This window comes from Drosophila sulfurigaster, chromosome 2R, assembly GCF_023558435.1.
Source record: "Drosophila sulfurigaster albostrigata strain 15112-1811.04 chromosome 2R, ASM2355843v2, whole genome shotgun sequence".
NCBI lineage: Eukaryota > Metazoa > Arthropoda > Insecta > Diptera > Drosophilidae > Drosophila > Drosophila sulfurigaster.
This window is the reverse complement of record NC_084882.1, coordinates 4,839,708-4,863,751: the sequence shown is the minus strand read 5'-3', so window position 1 is coordinate 4,863,751 and position 24,044 is coordinate 4,839,708. Positions and strand designations below refer to the sequence as shown.

The 24,044-nt window shown below is 36.4% G+C and overlaps 1 protein-coding gene across 2 annotated transcripts; it reads left to right on the top strand.

Moving 5' to 3' along the window:
* Window positions 1-6,760: 6,760 nt before the first annotated feature.
* On the top strand, window positions 6,761-18,879 carry LOC133835943 (transcription factor cwo). 2 transcript variants are annotated; one of them, XM_062266140.1, is made up of 4 exons: window positions 6,761-8,173; window positions 15,160-15,283; window positions 15,760-16,081; window positions 16,145-18,879. In XM_062266140.1, exons 1-4 carry the CDS (start codon window positions 8,115-8,117, stop codon window positions 17,689-17,691), a joined length of 2,052 nt encoding a protein of 683 aa, XP_062122124.1. In that variant the 5' UTR covers window positions 6,761-8,114; the 3' UTR covers window positions 17,692-18,879. The 2 variants fall into 2 exon arrangements, with proteins under 2 accessions (XP_062122124.1, XP_062122125.1); XM_062266141.1 differs by lacking the exon at window positions 15,160-15,283.
* The last annotated feature ends 5,165 nt before the right edge of the window (window positions 18,880-24,044 follow it).

Genomic DNA, 24,044 nt, shown 5'->3' with positions numbered 1-24,044 from the left:
AGTTAGTACTAGGAAGTTAGACTGCTGTTAAATTATCTGGGTCCTGCACAATAAACTAACATGTGAAGTGGCTCAGATTATACGCTGTAATCATAACTCGATTAACATTTTGTTGAGAGCTAAGCTGCCATAAGATCAATGCGCCACCAGGGTATCGAAGGCAATGAAATCGCAGACACCCTTGCCAAAGATCATACATAATATTCTGATATTCCGTGAGGATCATGTGTGCTTCAATCCACATCCACATAACCAAGTGGTCCTGACCGGAACAATAAAACTTCATGGTTTTATGGTCAGTAAGAGAGGGAAGGTTAAGTAATACAATGGTACAAATTTTGCTTTTAAGCTAAAAATTCTCTAATTAATAGGTGTTCCGGCCAAAATTCTTAAGAGCAATTCTTGTTAAATTGATCAGCAGAAAAACTTATTTTAAAAGAAGAAAATTCCCGTTCAAAAGAAAAATGTATTTTGACCACCTTAATGACGCTTGAGTTTTGGAGTCCTTATAAGCGTAAATATCATGAAATATCGTATCAAGCGAAAAACTTGAAAGAAAAATTTGGTTAAGCGATGATTCAGCAACTAACTTCTTCTGGACAACTAATGTTTCAACAGAGGGTTGTGAGGATCAAATTTCTTCAACCATCGCAAACTCTGTCGACCTTAAAATCTGAGTACAAAGCTGACATGTAATAATACTTTTTACTATAGCGGACTATACAAGTGAGCAGATATAAATTGAAGAACTTATAAGTATATAGTACAAGTAATCTCAAGTAATCAGCCGCAGTGACACGTTTATGATTAACGTCCTCTAAAGCATTCTGTTATTTTCAAAATATTTGTTTAAGAAACATCAGAAACGGTTTTTCACTCTTTTGTATAAGTAAAATACATTCATCTGAAATTTTGTTTTCTACTAACGCTTTTAACGACTTACGAATTTTACATATTTTTAAATATTAATACAAAAATTCACTTTAAATTCTATCAATACCAACATACGAGTATATATAAACATAAATTGTACTCATGTAGGTCTACATTTCATGCGTTTATCTCTATTTCAAAAATGAAATTCAGTAGGTTACTTCTATCACGTACGAATATATCGTTTTATATGACACAAACACACAGTCACTCTCTTTAAAGAATTGAGTGTAAAATTAGTGTGCCGCAAATATTAAGTGCATACATTACGACCACTTACTATGTATGTACAGTGGAGACTCTCTTGACCGGACACTCATTGTAGAGCAGAATTTGTTCGTGGAGAAATTGCTGAAGGAGTTTTCACTGCAGAGTTATTTGCATATGAATAAATTGTGATTTCATAAAGCTATTTGTACGAGTATTTGTCCTACTATTGGAACTTTTAGCTGGTAGCGTCTTTTTATACCCGCTACCCATAGGGTAGAAGGGTATTATAACTTTGTGTCGACAGGAAATGTATGTAACAGGTAGAAGGAGGCATCTCCGACCCTATAATATATATATATTCTTAATCAGCGTCAACAGCCGAGACGATCTAGCTATGTCCGTCTGTCCGTCCGTCCGCCCGTCCGTCCGCCCGTCCGTCCGTCCGTATGAAACACTGGATCTCAGAGACTATAAGAGATAGAGCTATAATTTTTACGACAGCATTTGTTATGTTTGCACGCAGATCAAGTTTGTTTCAAATTGTTGCCACACCAACTTCCGCCCCCGCAAATCAAAAATAGTCGAATCACAAGCGTAACTTTAAGGCTAGAATTTTGGTACATACAATAACTACTATAGTAGATTTCTGAAAATTTGGTTGCGATCAAATAAAAATTGTCGAAGTTATTAAAGAAATACTTTTGTATGGGCAAAAACGCCTACTTACTAGGGGGTCTTAGTTGCTTTGGCTGGCAATCTGGTATATTGTGCCGACTATGGTATATTTTGAATGCGGTACTATATCGATATACCAAATATACCATTTGGTATATTTTTAGTATTTTTGCACTATATTCGGTATATTTTGAGACAAATACCGCAAAATATATTTCTTTTATTCAAAATGGGTGGCGGGTATCTCACAGTCGAGTACACTCGACTGTAGCTTTCTTACTTGTTTTGGGGTGATGTTGTGTGTTTTAATGAAAAGTGGAAAAGGTGTAAATTATTGGTATATTCATATGTATGTATATAAATATGATATATATATACCACTTATAGCCTACGGTACATTAATCTGATATATTTTCAGAATAATACCGCGCCAATCTAGTATTCTTGTCTTAATCATTTTTCTTTAGGAACAAAAAGTCCTTAAAATCAAAATATACAATCTACTTTTTAATCTAGATTTCTTTCTGTGTATATAGATATGAGAAGGCAGCTTGCGATAAAATGTACACATCCAATGTGGTTGGCTTATAGGAGTAAGCTCAGTCAAAACAAACAGAACAATAAAGATACGCACTACAAGAAATCTACGATTGTTTACTTTTTATCACGCCGTCGGCGTACAAAACGTAGAAACGTTGTATATTTCTAACTATTTATAGTAGCTACCTATAAGGTATAAGGGTATTATTTTCCAGCATTCATTGCAGAAGGATGGATCTCCGACTCCATAAACTATATACATATATATCTAGATCAGCGTCAACAGTCCAGGCGATAGAGCCGTCCGCCTGCCTGTCTGTACGTCTGTGCGTATGAAACACTGGATCGCGGAGACTACAAGAGATAGAGCAATAATTTGTAATACCCGCTACTTATAGTATACATATGTATGTATATAATATAGCTTTTTTACTTGTTTTAGACAGAACTTGTTAGATTTGGGTACGTATGTTCATATATGTATACATAATAACCACAATATATTTGATTCCTGAAAATTTCGTAAAAAATGATTTGTTTTTGATACTGATTGCTTGATCGCATTTAATTTCTATGAAATTTCACAGGCCACGTAATGCATTTCGATTACCACAACACGTGACCATAACAAAACCCAACTGTTTAAATACTTAAACAAGTTAAAATACGAAAATAACATTTTCCACTATTAAGCAATTGAACCAATTTGATATTCTGATAACGGTAAGGGTGTATGAGTAATTTAAGCCATTTCAATTATATAGACATTTGTACGAGACATACATATGTATGTACATAGATATGGTCTTGTATGTACATACATACATATGTATTGTGACTTAGTACAAATGAATAATACAGTAGATTCCGGTTATAGCAACTTTCAAGGGACCGACGATTTTACGTCGTTATACCCGGAAGACGCACTAACCGAAAGGAAAAAAATAAATTTTTTATTTTTTTTTATGGTTGCCATGTTCGTAATAGGTTTTTAAGATAAAACCAATAAATTTTTAAACAAAGCAAACAAAATTATAAATTTAATTTAATGGTTTTTAATGGTTTTTCCATAATAAATCGTATACCAGCATGATCCTTAGCATAAGCTAAGGCATCAGCTAAAACTAACAGAGAGTAGTGAGAATATAAGAACCTTCGTGTCGCTGCTAGGCACACAAGCAGAACTCCCGATCACTGGTAAATACATACATTTCTAACAGCGTCGTTTGATGCTTATATTTTTTGGCATTATTTCGTTTTTTTCGTCGCAATATCCGGTTGAATTGTGAAAAATTTCGTCGGTATAAGCGGTTTGTCGCTAAAAGCGGAGACGTACTAAGCGGAGGCCCTTTCATATAAGTTTGTATTGGGACCAACCAAAGCATCAAGTTTTCGTCGCAATAACCGGACGGACACTATAAGCGGAGTCGTTATAACCGGATTCTACTGTATCCCGTTTGGGTTTATATGTATACATGTGTACATACGTAATAGCGTGTATTTCGCGTATAGCTTTTGCTTCGTCGCACGTGCCGACCAAAAAAGCCCATATACAAAATATGGTTGTATGTATGTATATATGTATGTATGTACAAATGTATGTGTGTGTAAATCGACTTGCTGATTGTGTGATCAGAAATAGTAGCAAACAATAATAATACCCGTCGCATGAGTATGCACACACATATGTATGTTCATATAGACATACATATGTAAGCACAAATAATTAAAAAAAAAAAAATAAAAACAACAACTGGAATGTATATAACTTATGCAAACCGATTGAAGCGGCCAGCGCCCTATTTGCATTGTGCATTGGACTTAGGCATGTTTGTGACATTACCAGATCGTGCTAGGCAGTGACTTGTTGCTTTGATTTGCTGTGACCTTTGGTAGAGTTATAAATAGCTCGTGTTTTTCTGTGTGACTTGAAACCGTGGGCATTCAAATATAATTAAAATTATGGAGAATAATTCAAACTAAAATGCCATATGTATGTACATATGTTTATACTATGTATGTATGTTTGCCCACACTTAAAGTAAACAAAGAGCTGTGCTGATAGTCAAAACAGAAACACATACACTCTATACATACGTACGCATGTATGTATGTGCATATGGACATAATCACATCCATACACACAGCTAAAGTATTTGCACAACACGTGACCAACAGCAAAACTGACATTTGTTTTATTATAAATATATGTATGTATATGTACGTACATCCATACGACAATGTATGCATACTACATGTGTACTGCTGTATGTTTGCGTGAAATGACAGACACGCTCTCGTCGCGTGAGATATTACGTCATGCGCTATGAATTTTTTGCGCTGCCCGTTTTCAACGTGCCTTGATTAAAAAGCTGCTCACGCTTATAATAGAGAGACAGACACAGAAACAGAGACCAAGAGCGAACAAGAAAATACAAACGTACACGTACATACATATGTACATATTTACAAGTATGTATGTATGTACATACATACGTATGTATGTGTAGGGAGAGCATTTTGGTGCGCCAGCAGCTCATGTTTATGATAAACCAACACAGCGTATGATTATTATTTCGATTAATAATACGAACGCAACTGGGTTGCCGAGAATTATAAAAACAAAATGTCTGCCGACTTGAGTGCTTGCGCTTTGGCGCTTTGTACGATTGTGTTGTATGTATGTATGTATGTTCGTATCGTATCTATGTTTGCATGTGTATGCTTGTGTTCGTTTTGATGAGACAATCATTTTGTTGCCAGGCAATGCTCTCGTCGCAATTCGCCGCTAAACGTCAACGTTGCAGCGCCGCCGCCCAATGTAACACCTGCGAATCATTTTGGAATTTGTCACGTTCACGTGTTTTATTATGTGGTGCTACTGTTGCTTTTGCTGGTGACTGTTATTGTTTTTTGTTTCGGTTTTTGTTTCTGTTTCCCTTGCCTTGGGTTTCTACGTCGTTTTCTTTTCGTATTTGCGCTTGTATTCAGCTAGAAAGCTGTCAGACAACCAAACACCAACAACTTTAAAGGCGACAAAAGCACGCAACGCACGCCCAAATGGCGACTACGCTGTAACAATAATCAGCATGTGTTATATACATACATATGTATGTACATGTATGTATGTATTATGTACATATTTAGGTGCACGTTTAACACTAGCACTATTGAGTTACATAATCATACATACATATATATTTATTTCTTTCAAGTTTTTTATATATGGATGTAATTATATTTTAATTTTTAGATCAATAAATTACATTTTATCGATTATAAATGACTAGAAACATTTGGATTATTTTAATTCAAGTTTGTTGAGCTTCAACCACTGTGACAATCACGTTTACCGCGCACGAAATGCGATAACACATACGCAAGCACATTCAAAAGCGAACGCATACCAACATATGTAAGTCTCGACGATATAAATACGAACACATACGCAACGTACATACATACATACTATCAGCCGCAGCTCAACATGACTTGCCAAGAGGCTTCGTCAGAGAGTGAACCGGCGGGCAAGTTCATTATTGCTCTCTTTTGGCGTATACTTTTTTTCTGCATTGCTCTCTGACTGTCTCATTCACGTCATCAACTCTCACAGTTTGCAAACAGTGCTCAGTCTCGTGTTGTGTGTTCTCATACCCTTTCTAAAGACACCATTTGCAGTTGCGTTACTTATAAATTAAGAATAAATGAATGCTTATATTAATTTCTGTTTGTTCACATTAGTTGCCGTCAATAATAAAAATGAAAAAATATACGCACGATAAAATTATTTTAATATAAATGTAAGTTGAAAAACAACTAAAATTAATTGAATGAGAAGGGCATTCCAGCGTCGATGTTTCAAATTCAGATTTTTATACCCGCTATCCATAGGGTAGATGGGTACTATAACTTTGTGCCGGCTGGCAATGTGTGTAACGGGCAGAAGGAATAATCTCTGAAAAAAGTATATATATTCTTGATCAGCGTCAACAGCCGATACGATATAGCCATATCGAAGATCTCAGAGACTACAAGAAATAGAGATATATTTTTTTTTTCGGCTGTACTTTGTATGTTTGACAAAAAATTAATAACAAGTGTAAATGTCGAAGCTATTAAAGAAAAACTTTTGTATGCAATTTGGTCTTAATTTGCTTTGGCTGAATGGTATATTTTTAATGTAATACTGTATCAATATACCTAAAATATCATTTGGTATATTTTTAGTATTTTTGCGTTACATAAATTTGTTATGTTATAAAATTAATACCGCAATATTTTTCTTTTATTTAGAATGGATAGCAGGTATCTCACAGTCTATCATATCGATTGTAGCTTTCTTACTTGTTTTTGTTTTAATTTTAGCACGTTCGTCGTGAATTTTTCATTCATTTCAATTCAGCAGTTCGAAGTGAGCAGTTGTGTTACCAACGTATCGGACTGCGCAAGTGCTTTTTTTTACAACAAATATATAAAAAATAAAAAAATACATACAACAGCCGAGCAAGTAGCAATAATAAATTGTATACACACATACAAATACGAATACGCATACGCATACAAATATACAAAATACAAGTGCTGTGTAGTGGAACGTTCGAATACAAATACAAATGCAAATACAAATACATACATAGGCATATAGGAGTGTAGTGTACACTCGAATGCTCGGCTGGTTGCTAGTAAAATTCCACTGTTCAACGAAGGAAGTTGTGTATTAATAAAATAAATACAAAATTAAAAATAAATGGTATTGCAAAACGTGTAAATCGCGGCCGTGTGACAGGAATCCAAATCACGTTTTTGACAATCATTCTCATTTATTTTTGTGCTCTGTTGTGCGTGTGTATATTCTCTGAGAGTGGCCGAACCGAGACGTGACTGCAAAGAAATTTCAAGGTTTCCATCAGTAGTAAAATATAAAAAAAAGAAAAAAGCGTGGGCGGTATTGAGTGAACCTATAGAAGTGAGAGAACTAGTCTATTACAATTATACTTTGAGCCCAACGAATGTGTATGAAGATATATACATCTATAGGCGAATAGTGTGTATAGATAAGCAGTCGTCGTTGCTTCTTATCAGCACTGTCACATTCACAAACACAATCACAAAAAACAAAAGGCAAAAGCTAACGCCACACTGCTGATCTGATAAGCCTATAAGAGTCATCAGACACAACTGTGACCGTAAAAGTGATAGTGATAGATTAATAAAAAAAATAAATACGAATACGATATGTTATGTTACACAAACATCGAATAAGAAGAGTGTTGCAGGAGGGCGAAGAGTATTGGATATTCACGTGTGATACAAATTGACAATCAACAGCAATCGAATATTCGAATGGCAAAATTTTTAAACATATACAAAAAGTGAACCCACCAGAAAATACCACCACTGTTGCCGACGCCGTCGCAAACACAATCGTCGTCAACGTCGTGTCTCCGTCTCAAGCAACAATAATTTCAATTCGCCGTATTTGATTTCGCCGTACTCGACAACCTGTTTGCTGACTCGCCCGCCGGCGTTTTATTTCTCTCTTTCGCTCGCTCCGAATTTTGTGCTTTGACGTCGAAAGCAACATCATCACCATTCCACCACAATTGCAAGCAACGTCGACGCCGCAGATTGAGAGGACCGGGCTACGTAGTGAAGCAGCACTCACAATTCTACACAGGATCATTGTTTCCAGTAGCCAAAATCAAAATCATCACAGCAAAAGTTTAAACAACAGAATCAGCAGCAACAACAGCAATATGGAGCCTTATTGGAGCGAGGCAAATGGACATGCCGCACATCCGGTTAAGTATGAGAGGTAGGTATAGATGGGAACTTTGCTTTTGGCTCTACCAGCTGCAAAGTATCGTTTATAAATAAAAGCCCAAACCCAATCCACTAAATCCGTGCAGCAGCACTAGAAGAAGAACAACAACGACAACAAGAACAACTACACACTCACTTTCACCTATGCGCATTATAGGTTATCTATATATAACTATTGTATATTTTTAGCCTAGTCTTTAAGTTCAACTTTAAGTTTTCGTTGATTTTGTAACTGCTTATTTTATGTGTATTTTTCGATAGAGAGTGTCAATATGTACATATGTGTGAGTGAATATGTGTGTATGCAGCTACTTGAAGAACACCAAGATTAGTATTGGGCGTAGATCGAGAAGCTATATTTAGTAGCTGAGTGAGTTAAAAAAGAAAATCAAGTGAAAAATCGACGAATGAAAACGTGCTCAGGCAGACATTCGTTTGGCGTTTACCTCACGCCTTTAAATCTATAAATAAAATGGATTTTTAGTTTATGTATTATTTATGCAAACATTTCGAAAAATAACACAAACAAAAATCCGAAACGCGATTAGGCAAACGTGACACTCAGTTTGCGGGGTTTTTCCCCCGTTTTCTCGCCGTATTATATTTGTATTTTGAACTTGAATTTTATTTATCGCGCGAAACCATTGAATTTGTTGTTTTAACGTTTTTTATTGAGTTTGTTTATGACTATTTGTCGACATGTATTATATAAAGCAATTTAAATATTATATGTACTTGAGTACATAATATGTGTGTACATGTTTACTTATACTTATGATTCTGATTGTGGATATAAATACATATAAGAATGAAGTTGGGAGACCGGACTGATTGCTTTATATAAAGCCAGCTTATTCCTACTAAATGTCAACGGCCAAAAGCGTGGCTATAAATAGCAACAACAACAACAAAGTCAGCCAATTGGCTCAGCTCATTTGATTGGCTTTTGTGGGTGTGCTAGCGTGTGCTCACTCCCTATATAATCCCACACGCAGGAGATTGAACACATGTATGTGTATGTGTATGTGTGTGGGCCTATGCTTGCATGTTTCTTTCTATAAGTGTGTGCCAGTTTGTGTCCTTTTGAAGGTCACCTGAGTTTTGTTGCTAATGGCTCGTCTATTTTCGAACTCGAAGCCGTTTCTAATAAATATAAACTTATAAAAATAAAGACCAAATACATTAATTACTAATTAAATAATTAAAATAAGTATAATATATAAGTAATCATAAAGTATATCATAGTATATAAGTACAGTAGATTCCGGTTATAACGATTTTCAAGGTACCGACGATTTTACGTCGTTATACCCGGAAGACGCACTAACCGAAAGGAAAAAAATAATTTTTTTTTTTTTATGGTTGCCATGTTCGTAATAGGTTTTTAAGATAAAACAAATTAATTTTTAAACAAAACAAAAAAATTTATAAATTTAATTTAATAGCATGGTTTTTCCATAATAAATCGTATACCTGCATGTTCCTTAGCATAAGCTAAGGCGTCAGCTAGAACTAACAGAGAGTAGTGAGAATATAAGAACCTTCGTGTCGCTGCTAGGCACACAAGCAGAACTCCCGATCACTGGTAAAAATGTATGTAACATTTCTAACAGCGTCGTTTGATACTTAAATTTGTTGGCATTATTTCGCTGTATTTTTTTTTCGTCCCAATATCCGGTTGAATTGTGAAAAATTTTGTCGGTATAAACGGTTTGTCGCTAAAAGCGGAGACGTTCTAAGAGGAGGCCCTTTCATATAAGCTTGTATGTGGACCAACCAAGCCATCGAGTTTTCGTCGCAATAACCGGACGGACACTATAAGCGGAGTTGTTATAACCGGATTCTACTGTAATTCAAATCAATTTCATTGATATAAATTGTTAATTTACAATCATCATCATTTTCGAGTATTATTGCCTTAACTTAATGTTGGGTATTTTAATTTCCAATAACAATCTAATTCCACACCTTTTGAATGTAATGCAAACCTATAACAAAAATATGTAGATATGTTTTTTTATGCGTCGCGTGAGCCAATAATTGAGCACGGGTAGTCCAAAGTGAATATAATTTTAAAAAGCTTGAAAATGTGACACACATTTATTATTTGATTTTACTTGGGAATTACCAGCAGTTTTAAATTAATTGAGTTGTGAAAAGTGTAAAAGATTAGACTATTAGGTACTTAAATCTGGTCGTAAAATATTACAAACATATTTCATGAATACAGAATAAAAGTTATTTTCAAATGGAGAGTTTTTTTTTTAAACTAGATTTCACAGGCATTTTAATAGGCAGCGTCTTATCGGTTATCGTTATCGATAGCGTTATCGTTATCTATATTGTTTTCTTAATCGCGATCGTAGTACTTATATTAATCTTTGGCATACAGTTGCCATTCGATTCACTTCTTTGCTCGCTCGTGAAGCAAACACGCGTTTGTTTATAATTTGCAGCTCTTGTAAAAATAAAAAAGAAATGGTTGAACTGCAAACAACTCATCCATAAAAGAGATAAGAGCGAGCGATAAAAGCGACAGAGTAGTGACGCACATGTCAGATAACATTCGAGTAAGTTTCGGCAAATATAGTACTTAGTTATACAAATAAACAAGTAAGCATCTGCATATTCACATACTTACAAGTACATATGAATTAATTATCGATCGTATTCTTATGATTATGAGTTGAGTAATTAGTTGGAAAGTTGGCTGTCAGAATTCTTGTGAGATCTCGGGTTTAATACACGACTAGGCAGCTGTTGCTTCAAAGGCCTAAGATTGAAATGTGCAGTTGCCTGTCGTTGTTTTCGATTATGAGATCTTGACAACAACGTGACCCCAACAATTCCGTCCATGACCACCCAGTGATAAGAAAGTGTCTAATACATTGTGATTTCATTTTAGTGATAATGCCCGCATGAGAGAAGTCTGAGAAAGTGTGTTTGTTTGCTGGGTACGTTTGTGTTACATGACGAAATCCGAACAGCTGCCGCAGGTTAGTCATGTATGTAAAGTAATTCACAAATGTTCAGCAAGACAACACGTCAAAGCAAGCCACAAATGATAGCAGATATACATAAACGCCCACACATTTATGCGTATATTTAAATTTAAATTATGTATATTAGTTTATAAAGTAGGTTATGTTCATTTAAAACTATCAAAACACAAATCTATGCATATGTACAAATAAGTGATTCTGATTCCGATTCCTATTCCCAATTTTCGATGGTTGCTCGTGGATTTGTGCTGTCGTCATCGTCATCGTTCGTCCATTAGCATCATAAACGCGGGCACGTAGCCACGATCGTCGATTCCATGCACTTATACTAACAATGGTTTGTGTATTGTAAATATAAACGAGTCTTACATGTATGCAGCGTATTTATAAACATATACACACTTATGTATAAGTGTGTCGGTGTGGATATGCTCGCTCTATAGAGGTCTACCAACCCCTCGTGCCGTTTGACAAACGTGATGCGAATATTGAGAAATTTACCCAACTTGAAAAACTGATGAGTGTGTGAGTGTCTGTGGGGGGAATCTATGTATTTCGTCTTTTCCTCGGTGTGATTAATGTACTGTGCCTCTCTGGCCCTGGGCTTTCGTGGAGACATATGAGTCAGTAACGTGTGTCAGTTGGGCACATTGCATTTGATTGCCGCTAAATGATTAAATAGATGGACTTTTTTTGTCTTTTGACCTAGTTATTAAAAGTGTTCCACTTGTGTGTGCAGGCAAATGGTGATTGTGAAATGTCGAATATTTGGACATTCCGAATTTATGGGCGCGATTGCCATAACGAGAATAGAAATTTGTTTTTTGTTCAGCTGTTTTTACAGTAATAATTCGCTATAGTTCTCATTCAACACTTCGTTTTTTACAAATATCGAATACGGAATGTACCAAGTGCCACTGTACTGTGCTGTTATGAACTTACATATACATATGTGCACACAAATATATATGTGTATTTGTTGAGTTTTAATATTGTTTGCCAGGTTGGTATTTTGTAGTCAGCTCGCTGATGTTGCTAAACAGACCATTCAACACGTGCCTAAGTCTTGCGTGGTCATCAGTTTGCGGTGTTGTTGCCCAACATAGAAGCTTTGTTAACATTGCTTCGATGGTTAAGTATTCACATTGTCACTCTTTGAACTGCTACGCTTCAGGTTGGCTTTGCCTCTGGCTCATTATATCACGTGTCCAGTTTGCACACTTTGAAATATTTTTAGCGAAGCACCTACAACCGGTTGTTGTCGAAATACCTCATTTTCTATACAAACACTTGAGAGAACTCGTTACAAAAAAGCTCTCACGTGATCGCAGCTTGATTGTGTGAAACACTCGACACTCGTTTATATTTTCGTCGAGTGTGGTTTCCTAATAGCTTTTGGCGACTGTTTATGACTATTTGCTAGCAAGAGTATTTGTTTATATGACATTTATCTTATCAGTAGCGTCGTTGACTGCAGGTGCAGTCAAGGTCATTCCGGCCAACGATCAGTCCAGTCATCAGGCATTATTTGTCAACCATGAAGCAGAATGTTTTAGCTTGTCTTCATTTTGTGTGTCGTAGAAGAACGCTTTTGTTTTTTTTTTTTTATTTTAGTCAACAAGTCAATAATTTATTATGCGTTGCTAATTTGTTTACGAAATTGCGTCACCGTTTTATTCAGCTCTCCAATATGCTCATTTCACAATTTGCAGCACTTATTTCCATTGGCTAATTAAAACGATATTGGAAATATGCATTTTGAAATTCTGTGAGGCAGGAAGAATATCTCTCTCTTCTTTGACTTGACATATGGGCATGCATATGTACATATGTTTTGTAACGACACGTGGCGACATTGAAAGAATTGTTTTACAGTATTTCTTTGTGGAGGATCACTACCGAAGATATTTTAGTTGGAGCTGCCTTAGCGTCGGACAGATTTCACGTTTTGATTCGAGGCTCGATCCTGATAAGAGTAGTTTTAGTACTCGTATCTGGTACGTACATATCTGTATGTATGTGTACTCGTGCAATCTTTAATAAACGTAATCGGTTGTCTATCATGATCACCTGAATTCACCGTGGTTTTTTAGCTGTAGGGTCAAATAATAGGAAACCATAAAGCTGACTGTACGAGTCCATCACTGAAATGCGAATAAATTTAGGTTAATGCACGATATCATCTGTAAATAAACATTTGTATATATAGTGACAGTACATATTTAGGTTTTTTGTGTGTGTGCATTGCGAATGCTAGTTAATACGATGTCAAATGTGCGTTCAATGTATGAATGTCGATGTCCGTTCATGCTTTTGGCAAACAGCTTACGGCTGATCAACAGTTGGCGTCATTTGGCTTTGTCAGACTGACGACAACCTGTGGCAAATTCGAGGACTCAGAAATACTCGCTCATCCAAATATTTGTGCATGTGAATATATTAGTGAGTATTTTATGTATATGGTGGCAGTGAGCTGCTCATGTCTAAAATTACACGAACGGTGCTAGATGCCAATTACTTAATAGAACAAAAGTGCGACAACGGTCTGATACATCGCAAATTTGTTGTTCCTCAAATTCAGCAAAAGAACAAAATAAAATAAAATAAAAACGGCAATTCGCCAAAGTGTTAGCAAAAGCATTTGCTAGTTAGGGCGGGCGCTAGGGGCGTATCTTTTGGGTACAAAGTTCTGTCTTGTTCGCGTCGATACTTCATGAATCAAGAGAGTGATTTGCTATATGTCGCTCTTCAAAGAAAATGTATGAAGAAGGTTGAACTGAAATCAGAATTCGACCGTAGGATGTTCCAAGAAAAAAAAATAACCCGGCTGATGGAATAAATGTTTGCGATATCACTTTTTCAATTCAAATAAAGTTATTACGAATTATCCATATATGTATTTACGATTGTTATGATGCGACAGATCGAAGAGGTTTCAGATGTGATGTATATTCTAATACGTACATATGTGAAGTGTAGGAATAAACAACTGTACATTGCTTATTTGCAGCGTAAACTCAAGTATGTGCGAGGCATTTATGTATTGTGTACGGCTTAGAAATAATGAAATAAACCGACAAATGGTGCTAAGAAACTGAAACTGTGCTGAAAATGTCACCGTGCAAGCCAGTTGCCAGATTTCAGGTGATTGCTTGAGATTCATAAGTTTTCAGCGTCGTGTAATGCTGTACAATACTTAATGGCCACATTCACATGTAGGCACATATCTAAACATATTTTTGTGTGAATATAACTATTAGTGAATACTTATGCGTTCATACATATGTATATAAGCATTCGTAGCGTGTTATCGTTGGATCTACTCGATGCTCGAAGTAGCAAACAATTTTTTAGCGATTTCGGCATCGAACACGCCTTTCTCGATTTCCTTTTTTTTTTTCGTTGGCGCAATATTTGTTTTGTTCTTCATTAAATATTGTTGTGTATATTTCTGCACTCGTTGTGCAAATTTAATAAAATGGATTAATTCTCGCCTATTATCACTGATTTACTGATTGTGAATTCTTTGGATTAGAAATACTTAGACTATCATAGGTGTCCGAATTATTTTAATTTATTTTATTTAATTTTAACTCTTTCCACTTTCGTGATTTAACACTCGTATTAATGTTTGGTAGAGCACGAGGGGGCTAAAGAGACGCTTGGCGGAGCGAAGTGAATATTTTTTATTTTCAATTAATTGCAGCTTAGCTTATTTCTGCATACAATTTGATTTGAAACAAAATAAAAAGCAGTTAAACCAACTCATATCACTACATAATAAAAACTTGTTTAGTTTTAATTATTTATTTTAAGTCAGATTAAGTTATTCGTTCAATAAATGCATTACTAAAACAAAATGATTAAAAATATATACAAAACAACTTGAAAACTATTGAACACGATTTGGACTTATTTGTGTTTCTTATCCTTCCCACTTCTTTTTGCATATGAATCAAAACGCTACGAAATATAGCGAAGCAGCTGTCTCCAGTTTTCCTTATTGCACAGAATCTAGTTTAAATTTTTCAACATCGGCAACGGCATACAGCGAGGACGATGCTGAATATGCCACCGGAAGACGAAATAAAACATCGAGGGTAAATATTACAATTTTAGAGCGACACAAACTCGCGACAAAATCAACTAATCGAATTCGAAAACAAGATCAAAGGATCAAAAGAGAGAGCACCCGAGTTACATGATCAAAGATTTTACCCTGATTGATAACGGTTTATCGATTACTGGCGAAAACAATGGCAATGGATGTCGATGACCACGTCCACAAAACGATACGATTACACGGTAACACGCCTCACACAGAACGCCCAGCAGCCCGAGATGTCTCCGCTTTTGACCCTTTTTTATTGAAGTGATGAAGAGAAAGCGATAAGATATTTCATCGAATTGAAAATAAAAAATCAAAAAAAAACGAAATTTAATAAAGAATTTGAAAATCTCTGAATCATTATTTAGTATAATGGTGAATGAGCTCGATGATCTTTTACTTTAGTTGTTACTAAAGCCTTCCCGCAAGCAGTCATTAACCGAAATTCTTCATTTCATTATTCTACAGCAAGATCCATTGTCGCATCGCATCATTGAGAAGCGTCGGCGTGATCGCATGAATTCCTGCTTGGCAGATTTATCCCGCCTCATACCACCGCAATACCAACGCAAGGGACGTGGACGCATTGAGAAGACGGAAATCATTGAGATGGCTATCCGACATTTGAAACACTTGCAGAGTGAGTGCTTGCAAAAGGAGAGCGAGTATCGCAGTGGGTATATGGACTGCATGAAGGAGGCCGCCAAGTTCCTTTACGATAGCCAAATGCAAGACTTTTGCTATCGCCTTTTGGCCCGGCTGCAAGAGCACATTGATGAATTGTTCAAGGGTGAGTAGTATGATTCTATTATCCTTCGATTGTTGTTAGTAATATTAGTTACTTGCTTTTCAGCTGACTGCTACAAGTCAACACGCAGCTGTCACATGCCTGACAATGTTAGTGCATCCAGCGGAAGTCCCCACCAGGCCTATCATCCGCCTTTGTGCCACTTGCGTGATATGCTAGGTGCCTCTGATGTAGAGCATAGCAATGACCACAACGATGTGAAAGACCTCAGTTTTCGCAATCATCTCAATCAGCTGCAGCGTAGCCAACAAGTTGCCGCTGCAGCAGTTGCTGCTGCTGCTGTCACCAATGCATCAAGCGCTTCAAATGTCAGCATCGAGGGCCAGAGCCCCAATAAGCTTGTGGTGGGTAATGGAAATGCCATTACCATTGCCAGTGCCAATGACAGTGCTAGTGATAATGTACCCACGAATTCAGTCGCATCCAACACAGGCAGTAGCAACGCAGCAAGCTCGACTACATCAACATCCTCATGTCTTACGTTGGCAAAGACCTCATCTGCCGCCGTTGCAATCACAGCCCATCCGCAACCGCATCAGGCGCCGGTGATTACTTCGACTGCTCCGCATCATCACACAGATAGCAGCCAGCCTGATTTTGACTCATCACGCGAGCCGATCCTCCATACGGATACTTCCAACATGCATTCGCCCCCGCCCCGCGATGCTTTACAACATCAGCACGCTCATCTCGCCCATAATCCTCACACGACAGATAGCTTGCTGTCTGTACGCATGCGCAACTACTCAGAGTCGTCGCATGAGATAGAGCATAACAATAATTATAAATATAAAAACCACATTAAAGAGCGTTTTGTGCATGAGCTTCACGATGAGGAGACAAGTAGCGAGCACGCGCCGCACCTACAGAACGAGCATTCTCACCTACATGCATTATCCGAGCACTCCAAGGATGGCACGGAACCTGAAATAGCGCCCATTATGGCAAAGAAACGCAAGCTGGCCGAGGCAGCAGCCGCGGCGGCAGCAGCTTGCAATGGCAATTTGCCATTAGAAGTGCACAGCGAAGCCAGCAACACTAATCCACCACGTTCCATGATGCTACTTCGTGATGATAAGCCCTCCTTTAGCTTTAGTGACATCAAGGATATCAAGTCGGAGATGCACAACTTTAACTCAAACTCTAGTCCGTTGTTAGCGAAGCTGAGCGCTGCTGGCGCTCAGTTAAGCACGCCAAGCAGCACAACAGCACCGATTCATCCGCGACATTCATTTTCCGTGCCAATTTTTGCATTGCACTGCCAAGGAAACTATTACGTGCCGTTAAACGTGGACTATAATGCGTTGGTGCCATATCTTAACGGTGTCGATCTCCTCGAGAAAAGCTATACGAGTATGCCTGTGGTTCATCCTATCAACATAAATGTTAATTTTATGACCAGCTCTACGTCAGCTTCACTACTGGCGGCAGCAGCTGCAGCTGCAACAGATGCTGCCGGAAAGCAACAGAATGTAGTTGCCACCCACTCCGCAACGGTGGGTGCAAACTCGGCCGCTGCTCAGGATCTGTTAAGATCTGCAGCAGCTGTAACCAAGGCCAAACTAGAGCAAGCTATCAGTAACAGTTGGTAAACATAAGTGGAGTGAATGGCCCACCACAAAAACAAATGGAAGAAAACAATTCTACCTCACTACTTCTGTGAATAATCATCAAATGATTGATTCCAAATATTGTGTGTAAAATTTATTGGCTGCGACATACAAAAAATTAAAAATACATATTGTTCGAGTATACTCGAATACATATATTCTGAAAGTTTCTCGGATGTTGTCTCTAAGCCACATCCATAACTTCATTAATTAAATAATGGAACACAAATTATTTGTGTACAAGTACATATATCAAAATGGTTCACATTGTGTGTGTTTAGTATACTTATATTACTGTTTCGATAAATTAACATAAATCAATTAAGAGTGTATTGTGTTTTTTTTTTAATTTTGCTCAGTTAAACATGTAAATACATACAATATATGTATACATATATTTATCTACCAGATGTATAAACTTTCTAGTGTGTTGCCAAGGAACCAGCCGACGTTAACAAATCAAAGCAGATAACAATTGAAAGTAATCGTAAATTGTGCATTACTATAAGTATGTATTTTTAGATGAGTAATAATGTTTTTCAATAGAATTGTGGTTTCAAATTTACCTACAAGTTAGTGTTTTATAAATTTATAAATCATTAGTCAAACTAAATTTTAGATACTAGTTCATTTCAACCGAATGGTATTTCTGCGAAAAACCATATGTACATATTATTAATGAAACAAATTATACATAATATTATTTGTTACAAATTAAACGATTTAGTGACAAATTAGGATAGGTTTGTAGGGCTCGAGAATTTACAAATATATTGGGCAAATTATAATACTATTATTACTAAATGTATGAATTTTGAATTAATGTTTGTTAAAGTTTATACCAATTTTCATTTTCGAAATACGGTGTACTATTAAATGTGTAAAATGCATTGATTGACAACTTTGTTTTAAAGCTTAAACGTTGTGACCATGTATTTGATATTTAATCAACAATAATGTAAAAACAATAAAAAAAAACAACAATCCAAATTGTATTTAAGTGTCTGCTGTTATGAACTAAAAGTTTAATGCACAAAATATTCATGTTGTATGGATTTTAATATGACGATTACGTTTACTACAGTACAATTAATGTAATATTACTGGTTAATATATTTTATATAAATATATATGTATTCTTATTTAATAAAGTTGATAAAATAATACTGATTCAAGCATCTGCGGTCGTGCGTATCTTTTGGATCCCAAGCCACCAGGGCATCGATGGCAACGAGATCGCAGACACTCTCGCCAAAGAGGGAGTGGGGCTCGATGACGGTAACATGTGCAATGTTCCGATATCCCTGCGAACTCTAGGCAGGGAAATTGAGGTGCGCTCTAGACTTCAGTGGGACGCGAGCTGGCGTCTGCCAACTCGTGCAAACTGCCAACTCGTGCAAAACTGCAAGGCTGATGTGTGCCTCTACTAACAAAAACTTAACCAAATTCGTCATGCAGCTTTCTAGGAAAGACTGCAGTCTAATGCTAGGCATTTTAACTGGTCACTGTCTGTCGGCTGTCCATGCTGTAAAGCTGGGTATCACGAACAGTGATCAGTGCAGGAAATGCAACGAGCCCGGGGTTAGGGAAACACTCGAGCATCTTCTCTGTAGATGCCCAGCGTTATCCCGACTCCGGCTGAAATACCTTAATTCGCCGTGCTACAACGATCTACGGGACATTTCACGGCTACCTCCTAGGATGCTGCTGGCTTTTGCCAAAAATGCATCCATACTGCGCGACTTCTGAGACGTAGATACGCTACCGGTACAGCTACGGACCTCCACTGGTCTATGCTTTGCCCCGTACAGGGGCAGCCGGTCCCACCTAACCTAACCTAATACTGATCCAACAAATGTCCTAGAAAGGCAAATCTTTAAAAATGCTTTTGTTGAACTTGACTTTGTGCAGCCGAAGTATAGTAGAACATATTGCTTTACATATGGTGTAATAATAACATGCGTATTTAGAAACGCGAATAACAGAAAGATCATGATTGTCGACAAATACATTCTTATGTCTTCCAATTTACTGTGTAAATCACAAAAAAAATCTCTAGAAAGCAAAAAAAGAAAGAAAGCTTTACTTTACATTCATTTCGAGTATAAAATAAGCGAAATATTCTATGTACATATGTATATCGAATGAACAAAAACCCAATCGAAAACATATCGGCGCATTTATACTGTGACAAATCTACTGTAATTTGTTTATTGTTTTCATAAATGGAGTTGAAAAGAGGAGTAAGGTTTCCCGTTCCAATCAAACCTGCAGATTTATCCATGCAGAATTCCGAAGAGCATTTCGAGTTATTCAGTTTAGAGGGTTGTGAAGGATTGCACAGGTTATGGGCTCAGTTCACTAAAATAATAAAAATCTAAAATTTTAATCAAAACCATTTTTTTTTTTCTCCCTGCCTATGGTCGGCAAAGGAAAATCGCAATATAAAACCCTGGTGATGAGGAAATTTGGAATTCGTTCAATTCTTTAGTTAAATGTCTTAAGGATGATTGATGAAGAAGAATAAAAGGAATTAGAAGCAGAAAGATGCGCAAACAGCAATCTGATTTAGATGCAATATAAATTATTTTTACAATTGCTGTCGGGTTAAAATTTTAATGTCTTTTAGATTTTGCATTGGTGGTGGAGGCTTTTTTTGGCTGTATTTGTAGAATTACTTTTTGTTGCTTTTGCTTGTAGAGACAGATTATGCCAAAGATATCAACCATCATCATGACGGAAGTGAATGCGATGATTCCGTGCAATGTAAGATAGAGATCATATAGTCGCTCTGTGTTATTAATATGCAATGATTGCATAGCTTGTGCGATAATGAAACAATATCTCCAGGCGCTTACTTTCCTCTGGGGTGATTTGTATTTGTTTTTATTATTGTGTTGTGGTTTCTATGTTGTTGTCAATCGATATTAATTCGTTCCACAAACTGATGAGATACAATCCCTCGAGCTATTTTAAGTTGTTCTGCTCTCCCTTTATGAGCCTAAGCAAACATGTTTTATATCTAAGGTTGACAATGTAATCCCTATTCCATATTTTCATATATTCCAAACATTTCATTTTTGGCATAGCGACATATCTCCGCTCGGTACAATTTTCGAGCGGAATTATGTCGTTCATTTTTGGCGGAGCTACATATGTCGTTTTCAAAAGTCATATCACCGCGCGGAGTTATGGCGCTTTTAAAACGACATATATCCGCCGAACTCAAAACAACATATCTTCGCACGGAGATATGACGTTTCAAGGCGACATATCTCCGAGCGGAGTTATGTCGCTATGAAAAGTTACATCTCCGCCGATTTATTAGCAACTCATCTTCCCCTAGAATAAATTAATGTTTTTTATACCCGCTACCCATAGGGTAGAAGGGTATTATAACTTTGTGCCGGCAGGAAATGTATGTAACAGGTAGAAGGAGGCATCTCCGACCCTATAAAGTATATATATTCTTGATCAGCGTCAACAGCCGAGACGATATAGCCATGTCCGTCTGTCCGTCTGTGTGTCTGTCCGTCCGTCCGTATGAAACACTGGATCTCAGAGACTATAAGAGATAGAGCTATAATTTTTTTTCGACAGCATTTTTTATGTTTGCACGCAGATAAAGTTTGTTTCAAATTTTTGCCACGCCCACTTCCGCCCCCGCAAATCAAAAAAATCGAATAACAAGCGTAATTTTAAAGTTAGAGTTACTAATTTTGGTATATGCAATAATTACAGTAGTAGTTATGATTCCTGAAAATTTGGTTGCGATCAGACAGAAAATTGTGGAAGCTATTAAAGAAATACTTTTGTATGGGCAAAAACGCCTACTTACTAGGGGTCTTAGTTGCTTTGGCTGACAATGTGGTATATCGTGCCGTCTATGGTATATTTTGAATGCGGTACTATATTGATATACCACATATACCATTTGGTATATTTTTAGTATTTTTGCAGTATGTTTGGTATATTTTGAGAATAATACCGCAAAATATATTGCTTTTATTCAAAATGGGTAGCGGGTATCTCACAGTCGAGTACACTCGACTGTAGCTTTCTTACTTGTTTTTATTTGCAATATTTCATTAAGCTGAATGTTGACAATCCAAATATTTATAATTATTGGTTTAATTACGATATTTTCATATTGTTCTTCTTTTAAATTTAGAATTTTAGTTACATAAGTAAAAGTGCAAAATAAAAAAGTTCGAAAATTTTAAAATTTCTTCTGTTAAAAGGGATGGCATACGTCTGAATTTGAATATTTTATTTATTTCATATATTTAATGTTCTCCGAATAAGAATGTATTTATTAAATTTAACTTGAATACTAATGCAAATCTCGTTACTGAATCTATTGTCCTTTTTTTATAGCATTTGATACTGTTAGTTATTTTCGTTAAATTATGAAATTGGTTATTTATGATAATTTGTTGTTAGAGTTTGCTTTATTAATGTGATTTTCTATTTGGATAATGTCGTCCTGATCGAGTTTCCCCGCGACGTGCTTCCAGGCTGTTCCTAACCAATTTATTGTTATGTTATACTATAAGTCTTGCTCTGTATAAAATCTAGTGTTACCTCAGTTAGGTTTAAGCCAATCATGTGAATTATTCTGGTCGTGGACTTATACTCTGATTTGTTTGAGTAGCTTGTTATGTCCAGTGATCCGTTAGTGTTAGTCATCGTCCATTTTATCATAAATCTGTAATTAAATGTTTTTGATATTACTTTTGTGCACCGTTCTGCTATTGTAACGATAGTTGTGTCTTGATTTTTTCATACATATGTGATAGTTTTGACCCTAGTCTGTTCAATAACAGACCAACCAGGAGACGAAATATTCGCCAAAAATTGTAGGACGGTGCACAAAAGTAATATCATCTTTGACGAATATTTCGTGTCCAGGTTTTTGAGGTTTTGAGAGTTTTCCTGGTGGTATTCGAAAGTCTGCTTTCTGATTTTCTTTTAGTTTGTCGAGTCTAGTTTATTCTTATTGTTCTGGGCCGGTAGTGACTGTTTTTCCGAAAAACCTTTTTGAAAGGTCTTTTATTTGTTACTGAATGGAATATGTAGTTGTACTCATAGATTAATCTATGATTACGATAGAATAATTGCTCTATAAGTTCTTCGAATATTTTATGGGTTTTGTCTTTTTACGGACACCGACAATATAGAGTAGAATCTTCAGATTTGCCCATTAACAGTGATCTTATAAGGGGGCGCTATAAATGTTTGTTAATCTTTGAACATTGTATTGAATCTGAATTAAAAGATTCCTCGTTATCCAATAAAAGATATTTGGGTACCCCGAAATAGAAAAGTTTTCTTTAGGGAATTCAGCACTCAGCATAGGAAAGCACGCATTGCAAAAACAATTTTTGGTTTTTCCTTATAGTCTGCTATTCGCTGCTTGGGCATCGATGCTTTACGCACATCAAAATATAGCTAAGGCAAAATACGCAAATTAGGAAGCGGCTGAGTTTATGCAATGCTTGGCTTCGTAGGCTAAGCAAATGTGAGTAAAGCATTTCGGTCGAACGCTCACATCGTACATGAATGAGCTGTACGAAAACATGTGCTGATTATACCCGCTACCCATAGGGTAGAAGGGTATTATAACTTCGTGCCGGCAGGAAATGTATGTAACAGGTAGTAGGAGGCATCTCCGACCCTATAAAGTATATATATTCTTGATCAGTGTCAACAGCCGAGACGATATAGCCATGTCCGTCTGTGCGTCTGTCCGTATGAAACACTGGATCTCAGAGACTATAGAGCTATAATTTTTTTTCGACAGCATTTGTTATGTTTGCACGCAGATCAAGTTTGTTTCAAATTTTTGCCACGCCCACTTCCGCCCCCGCAAATAAAAAAAATCGAATAACAAGCGTAATTTTAAAGTTAGAGTTGGTATATATAATAACTACTATAGTAGTTATGATTTCTGAAAATTTGGTTGCGATCAGATAAAAATTGTCGAAGTTATTAAAGAAATACTTTTGTATGGGCAAAAACGCCTACTTACTATGGGTCTTAGTTGCTTTGGCTGACAATCTGGTATATTGTGCCGTCTATGGTATATTTTGAATGCGGCACTTTGTCGATATACCAAATATACCATTTGGTATATTTTTTATAGTATTTTTGCAGTATATTCGGTATATTTTGAGAAAACACCGCAAAATATATTTCTTTTATTCAAAATGGGTAGCGGGTATCTCACAGTCGAGTACACTCGACTGTAGCTTTCTTACTTGTTTTTATTCATTGCTGACTTGAAGTAAATGAAATTTTTGCGTATGAGCGGACTCAACAAAAATGCGAGTTTT

Bases quoted from the DNA above. Each gene is read 5' to 3' on its own strand.
- LOC133835943 (XM_062266140.1), top strand. From the start codon at position 8,115: ATGGAGCCTTATTGGAGCGAGGCAAATGGACATGCCGCACATCCGGTT. The intron at 15,284-15,759 runs GTAAATATTACA...ATTATTCTACAG, and splicing joins GACGAAATAAAACATCGAGG to CAAGATCCATTGTCGCATCG. The intron at 16,082-16,144 runs GTGAGTAGTATG...CTTGCTTTTCAG, and splicing joins CATTGATGAATTGTTCAAGG to CTGACTGCTACAAGTCAACA.